This window comes from Paramisgurnus dabryanus, chromosome 2 (genome assembly GCF_030506205.2).
Source record: "Paramisgurnus dabryanus chromosome 2, PD_genome_1.1, whole genome shotgun sequence".
In the NCBI taxonomy this organism is placed as follows: Eukaryota; Metazoa; Chordata; class Actinopteri; order Cypriniformes; family Cobitidae; genus Paramisgurnus; species Paramisgurnus dabryanus.
This window is the reverse complement of record NC_133338.1, coordinates 58,480,068-58,487,523: the sequence shown is the minus strand read 5'-3', so window position 1 is coordinate 58,487,523 and position 7,456 is coordinate 58,480,068. Positions and strand designations below refer to the sequence as shown.

General features: G+C 41.2%; 1 protein-coding gene across 1 annotated transcript; it reads right to left on the bottom strand.

Annotated features, from left to right (window-relative positions):
• Positions 1 to 5,533: 5,533 nt before the first annotated feature.
• Positions 5,534 to 6,261, bottom strand: LOC141281570 (putative nuclease HARBI1). Its single transcript, XM_073813429.1, has 2 exons — positions 6,003 to 6,261; positions 5,534 to 5,907 (listed from the first exon to the last, which is right to left on the bottom strand). Exons 1-2 carry the CDS (start codon positions 6,259 to 6,261, stop codon positions 5,534 to 5,536), a joined length of 633 nt encoding a protein of 210 aa, XP_073669530.1.
• Between the last annotated feature and the right edge of the window lie 1,195 nt (positions 6,262 to 7,456).

Below are 7,456 nucleotides of genomic sequence, written 5' to 3'. Positions count from 1 at the left end.
CCTGTCGGTTGTTTCATTTTATGTCATCCATTCAACCTTCTTAGGGGGTGGCTTCCGCAGTGTTCTAGCTCCGCTCAGTTTTTTTTTTTTTTTTTTTATAATTATTTTTTTGGGCCATTTTGCCTTTTTTTTTTAATTGATAGACAGTAGATTTTAGAGACGACAGGAAAGAAGAGGGTGGAGAGAGGGGTATGGGATCGGCAAAGGACCTCGAGCCGGGATTCGAACTCGGGTCGCCGGAAGTGCGTTTGCACCATATGTCGGAGCGCTGCCCACTACACCATCGGCTCCGGCTCCGCTCAGTTTTTACGCTTCCCCAGTTCGCTGGTTCACTATCGTGGGTTAAGGAACAGGTAGTGACCGGCCTTCTGCATTTCGCCTTAGGTTCCGCCCCTTATGTGGAGGGCGGAGGGCTTTTGCAGGCACTGGAAGGGTTCAGCTGCAGTGGCGTTTTGGTAGGGTTTCCCAATTCGTCGGTCACGACGTGACGTCGTAGTGACCGACTGAAAGGGAACGTCTCGGTTACGTATGTAACCCTCGTTCCCTGAAGGAAGGGAACGGAGACGTCACGTCCCGTCGCCACAGTTTGCTGTTCCATTGCTGTTTTCAGGCCGGGCACTGTTGCTCGGCTTCTCAGCAATAATATAGCTAATTTGGTATTGTGCACCTGCGGCTTATATACGCACCTGGCGGGGCGGCGCCGGCATTATGCAAATACCTGCATGCCAAGTTCATTGGCGTTTTTATAGTTTCTCGAAGTAGATAGGTCATCCGCGGAGCGGTTCCCAATTCGTCGGTCACGACGTGACGTCTCCGTTCCCTTCCTTCAGGGAACGAGGGTTACATACGTAACCGAGACGTTCTTGGGAATTTGGATAAAACAGGTTAAAATTTTCAAAAAAAAAGTTAGTTAAATTACAAAATCTGAAGGTATATCATTATAGACCAAGGTCTTGGCTGTTCAGCAGTTTACTGGTGCAACCTCACCTGTTCGTATTTTTTTTTTAAAATAGGCGTTTTTCCAGTTATTACTCATACAACATTTACTTTAAGCCTAAATAGAAAAAGTAATGATTTTTTTATTTAATAAACATATTTTTGTATTAACAGAGACTGTTAATTTAATAACTCAACAGCACTAAAGAAACATATTTTAAGCATATTCATTTGAAACAAATAAAACTATGTCTGACGGTGGTGACATTGGCCTCATTATTCCAAAATGTATACCACTCAAGTCAATGGCTTCTTGCTTAAACTTTATGTAAATATTTGGTCCAAAAAATAACAATCCTGAGCACTGTGATGAACAAATATCAAATCATAACTTCCTAAAATACATAAAACCTGACAGAAAAGACAGAAAACCTGACGGTGGTGACATCTGACGGTGGTGACAAAAACCTAATATAGATTAAAAAAAAAATAGATGAGTTGTTCACATTAGCCATCTTGTTTCCCCTCTGTTGCTAGCTACTTCAGACCTCTTCTTAAAAATGATACATTTATTTCATAATCTAATCTAATATTTTTTATAAAGATGACGGTGTTGACATGTAATGGTTGTCACAGTAGCAGTGTCCAAAAATATGAACAAGTTTAAGAGAAAATAGGCAACATACAAGAGCTTGAGTGATCTTGAAGCATGCAGTAGAGCTGAAGGTTTGAAAATGGGGTCCTCAGGAATGCAGTTGACCCTGTAGTTGTCTGATTTTATTGCTTTTTATAAATATCTGACGGTGGTGACGAATATGTGGGACACATTTTGAGCAATCACAAATTACAAATCACAAAGCGCCTCATCAGACTCTAAGCAGGTTTCATTAAAGCCCCGAACACAGCAGACAAAAGAGGTACATTATACTTTCTTGCACGTGCACATCTGCACCGCTTTGAATATTTATAGGCACGAGGGTTCATGAAGCGCGCACACAGAGAGCAGTCAGCACACAGATCACTAAACTTACGTTTTCTTTCTTGTCTAAGTGAACATAAACAGCTGGATGTTTATCAGTATATTAAAGCAGAGCAGTTTTAAAGCTGTCTTGTGTCTTAAAGTGACAGTAACCTGGTGCTTTCTGTGTCAGAAATGTTTATTACACACCAAAAATTAAAATCACTCCTTACTCTTAACTGAACAAGCTTCTGCAGCTCCACATTTAAAATCGTACAGTAAGGACTGTGCAGTGTTTTATCTGTATTTTTGCTTATGTTAAATCATAGATTTGTAGCGATTCAGCAGGAGGAGGGGAATAAAGTTATTTGAAACACTATAAACCTCCGACTGTAATACTACGGGGATTCCCAAGGGAATCTTAGATTTTAGCTCAAAAGGGAATATTATGTATAACTAACTGTAATTAATTATACAAGTTTATCAGGTTTTACCTGGCGTAGCAGAATTAATAATAACAATTAATTAATATGTTCGTCCACCGAAGACATATATCCATAATCGTATATTAACGTCTAAGTAATAGACGTTAAATGTTAATTTCATGGCCTTTAAAATTAACCTTCTTACTGATATACAGTGCTAACTTACTCGCAGCGTGTAGCTGGATCAAAAGGCAGAAATAGTGACTTTAATTTCGTGAGCATTGAACACAGAAACAATTCAATAGTGAAAATGCAAAGCCGGTTTATTAACTACAAAACGAAGTACACACAACGACTAACTAAACATACACATATACAATAACATAAAACATAGATGAGAAAGAAAAGACTGAAAAGCTAGAGAGAGAGTAAAAGATTGGCAAAAACACTATTGCTTAACATCTGCACAAACCATCGGAAAATCTCTAAGGATCGCCTTAATTTTCATAAGGGGTAAAGCTTAAACATCAGCGAGTAGAACAAGGTTAATACTTGCATTTGGCTCTTTGTGACGTAGTACGAAGTTTCTGGTGCGCGCGGGTGCGAGCAGAGAGAGAGAGAGAATCCAGGTGTGCTCGTAAGTCCGTTTGGTTGTTCCGTATGGCGGAGTGTTCCGCGTAAATTGTCCGAACTCGAAGTGCAAAGTGCAAGCCAGGAAATTACTGTCCCGAAGAGTAGGACAGGGCTCAGAGAAAAGATGATGAATCCGAGGGACTCTGGGTGAGTCTCAGTGAGTTTCCAAACTGCGCTGGCGAATTGAGCGATTGAGCAATGAGCAACTGAGCAACGATGGCTTGGACGATAGGCCGTTTTGACCTTTCACGCGCCCAGCCCATTTTAGGTCAATGACCAATGTGCGAAGTGTTCGATCGCGCGGGAAACAAGCCTTTGTTCTTTCAGACATCACATTTGCATAAATGCCAAATGATAAAAGTTTGTTTCCATAACTCTTCAAATCGATATTAAATGACATTGATGCGGCTTATGGTAATATGATACATAGAAATGATTAGGAAATAAAGAGTGGATTAATTTGATACTAGACAAGACATGGGTTTAAGATCACGTTGAATAATAATTTCATACCTAAGATATGAACCATGCTACAGTGAACAAAATCTAACTAAAGTGTTAACACACAGTTACATCACACATACACGATCATGCAGTAAAGGGATATAAAATATATATACATTTAAACAGCTCATTGTGATCTTTAAATGTGGTTTCATCACAGACATATAGGGCCAGATTTACTAAACAGGGCAAATTAGCGCATGAGCGCAATTCCAAAAATGCGCTGATGGGAGTGGTGATATCTGCGGGTTATTTACTAAAAAAGCGCTAATTAAATAACACAGGCGCAACAGCTGATTTCCATAATGACCAACCAATCTACTAAGAGCAGCGCAAATTAGCGCATGGTTGCAAATAAGCAGAGATGATGCTCCTGCAGGTGCATGTGATATACAGGCCGATAAATAAAGGCAGAGAGACGCGTGAACTTATCTGGTAAAATGATGGCGGAAAAGACCAAGGAGAGGCAGCGGAGGGAGAAGTTTTCTGCCCAAGAACTGGATGTGTTAGTAGAGGAGTGTAGTAATTATAGTAAAATGCTTCAAAATCGCAATGTCCAAACTGCTCGCAAAAAGGACATTTGGAACTGTATTGCGAAAAAGGTAAATGCAATAGGGGGTAAATCGCGTTCCGCTGATGAAATTAAGAAAAGATGGCATGACCTAAGGAGACGTACAAAAGAAAAGGTCGCTTTTAATAAAGCAGCAGTGAAGAAGACCGGTGGTGGTCCTATTGAGGAAATGCCCCTGACGCCTTTAGAGGAACTTGTCCAGATATCGCTCACCGGAGAGCAAATAACAGGCGTAGATGGAATTGATTCACTGGAACCCATTATTCAGGAGAGTTCTTCTCAAGGTAGATGAATAGGCTATATGCCTCAATATAAAATTGATTAATGTCATCATAAGCTTATGCAAATTTGTCTAATAATGTAATATTTAAAACAGGAACAATATCTTCAGCTGTTAGTTTGGATGCCGACATTTCAACTGCTTCACGAGTCACAGTATATCCTCAATGTGATAACTCCTCAACGCAACTACCGCTTGCTGATATTGACTTAAAGTTACTTAACGAACAACATATGCAGACCACTGCGTTAAAAGAGACCTTGCCAAGCTTGGTAAATGGGCTTGAGGAATTGTCTGTGTCAATGCAGAAAATTACTGGATACACCGAAGCCCTTGTCAGCCACACTCGGCAGCTGGTCAAAGCTGTTTCAGGTCTGGATATGTCCGTCCGTGGTCTAGTCCAGGCCACCCAGACCATGAATGAATCCCTGCTTCGTATTCTAGATCGGCCAAACCATAATGGCAGAAACCCCACAAGCTCCGCAGGGCAAATACACCCTGGACGACCAGGACTCCGGTGTCACAAAAGAAAACTCGTCGAAAGCCAAGATGACCGCAAGACCAAGCGCAACAAATAGCCTTTATCGCATTACATATGCAGCCACACAATGGCTAGATTTATTTTAATTATTTTGAGTCGAAAGTATTTGATTACTTATTAGTGTATACTATGTCAATAAAATCTGCAACGTTACTAATCGTGTTTTTCTCTGACGGTTCTGTTCAACCAATTTTATTTTGTGTCAATGTAACGATCGCGGTGTATTCAACTTCAAATTTTGACAATACTGGCTTAAACGTCTCTGAAATGTCTGTTTCAGTAGTTACACAAAACTGTTCTAATGGTCAATGTTTACCATTACACTATAATTTGTATTTGTGAACTAAATTCACTGTAAATAAAGTAGTGTTGTGTAAAGTATTTAAATTGACTAAATATATATATAGTAACTTTTACGAGTTAGTAAGTCAGAAACCGAAACATTAAAAAGAAAAATGTTTTTGTAAGTGTACATTTATTTTTCAGTTGTTTAAAACCTAATAAAGGGAACATTGGGTGCTCACCATGGTCCTGAATCGTTTATATTAAAGTGCACATTACAAACAATATTTTAACGCTTAAAATGGCTAGATATTATTGCATGAGGTGGCAATTTTATTTTAAACCAAGACGGGACATTTCACATTTTGTAAGAAACAACGAAAAACATTTCAAATGATAACGTTCAGGAAAAATAGGTTCTTATTAAGAGATCCCGTGTCTGTCGTCCATCCCCAGTCTGCACGGGTTCGGGGTTTTGACCAGGGTCTTCATCTTCAGCCATCAGCTCCTCAATTGCCTCCACGGGCATACCAGCGCGCACTGCAATGTTGTGAAGCATGCAACATGCAACAACAATTTGGCACACCTTTTCTGGGCTGTAAAGAAGTGCTCCTCCGGTTCGGTCTAGCACACGAAAACGGCTTTTTAACAAACCAAATGTCCGCTCAATCACGTTTCTTGTACTGCAGTGGGCCTGATTGTAGCGCTCCTCTGCCAGTGACCTCGGGTTTTGTACTGGTGTCATGATCCAGGGATGTAACGGGTAAGCACGGTCACCTTAAGCATAAGACAGAGTGGGGCTCTTAATAAAATAATAACGTTAAATATACTGTACAGTAAGAAAAGGAAGAACAAAAGCATGTTGGACATACCTAAAAGCCAACCATCACCGTATTGACCATCCCTCATTCTCTGGAAAAGTGAGCAATTCCGAAAAATGAATGCATCATGAACAGAGCCTGGGTATTTAGCCACAACGTTGGTAATCAGGGTTGTGGAGTCGCAAACTACCTGGACGTTAATGGAGTGTGTGTGCTTCCTGTTGCGGAACACATGCTCTGTTTCAGATGGAGGGATGAGCTGAACATGTGTTCCATCGATTGATCCAAGCACATTTGGGAAACCCGACATGGTCTGAAAACCCTGTTTTACTGTACCAAAAGCTTCCGGCCGATTTGGGAATATTATATGCTGATGTACTATTTTCATCAGTGACTTCAGCACCACGGACAACGCAGGTGAAAATGCGGATTGTGAAATTCCAGCTAACGTAGCCACAGTAGACTGAAAAGAACCGGAGGACAAAAAATGAAGTGTTGCAAGAAGTTTTGAAACACCTGGGATTGCGTGACTCCTTCTAGTTGAGGGCTCCAGATCGTCTTGTATTTCTTCCAGCAAATTTAGAATAACATGGCTTGGCAAACGAAATTTTTGGATAATTTGTTGTTCTGGCATTCCAAATAAATTGATACGTGTGGAAAAAATCCTCTCCCTTCTACCATGCAGTCTCTGATTTCTGCGATGTCTCCTCCTAGCAACAACAATTGCAGCCATTTCGAGCGCAAAATGATTTAAGACATGCTTTTTTTCGGCGTTAAATAGTCGCGCAAATGCCATACATAACACATGCGCAAACATTAGTAAATCGCGTTGCGTGAATCATTTAAATAGTCTCCTCCCAAAATGTTTGCGTCTGAAAGGGAAACTCCTAGAAATGCATATGCAATCAGGTCAGTCGCAAAAAGAACTAGACCACACCTTTTCAGCGCTAATGATCCACTGCGCGTCTTTAGTAAATTCCGACATCGCTATTTACCGCCAAAATGATGGTTTACGCTGGCGCAAGCGCTTAGTAAATCTGGCCCATAGTCTGTGCCCCCTGCTGTGTCTCTGGCGGTCGTCATTCGATCGGCTCTGATGGAACTCCTTTGAACCTCCTTTTACGACGGCATTTGTTTTAATTGTCGCCCACTTTACAGCCTTGATAGGTGATAGAGGAGACAGGGTTATCTAATTATCACAATTTTAGGGCTGTTGAAATCCAGATGCCAAATGGCCCCAATCTGACTCCGAGCCATTTGCTACATATCCCCCCTTCATGGCCACCAGGGTCTTGAGAGACTTTGGTGGGCGATGGTTCAATAGGCGATGGTTGGACAGGTCATTTGGTCTGGATGGCAGGTGTATCTTAATTTTCTGCAGCGCTTCTGCGTGCCTGCAGAGGGGTGATTTCGATGAGGTTGGGATCTTGCTCGGCTTGTGTGTCTTGCTTCCCACGGTTCCGCTTGAAGGCTCGAGGGAGGGCAGCTGTGCACTTGTTCACTGT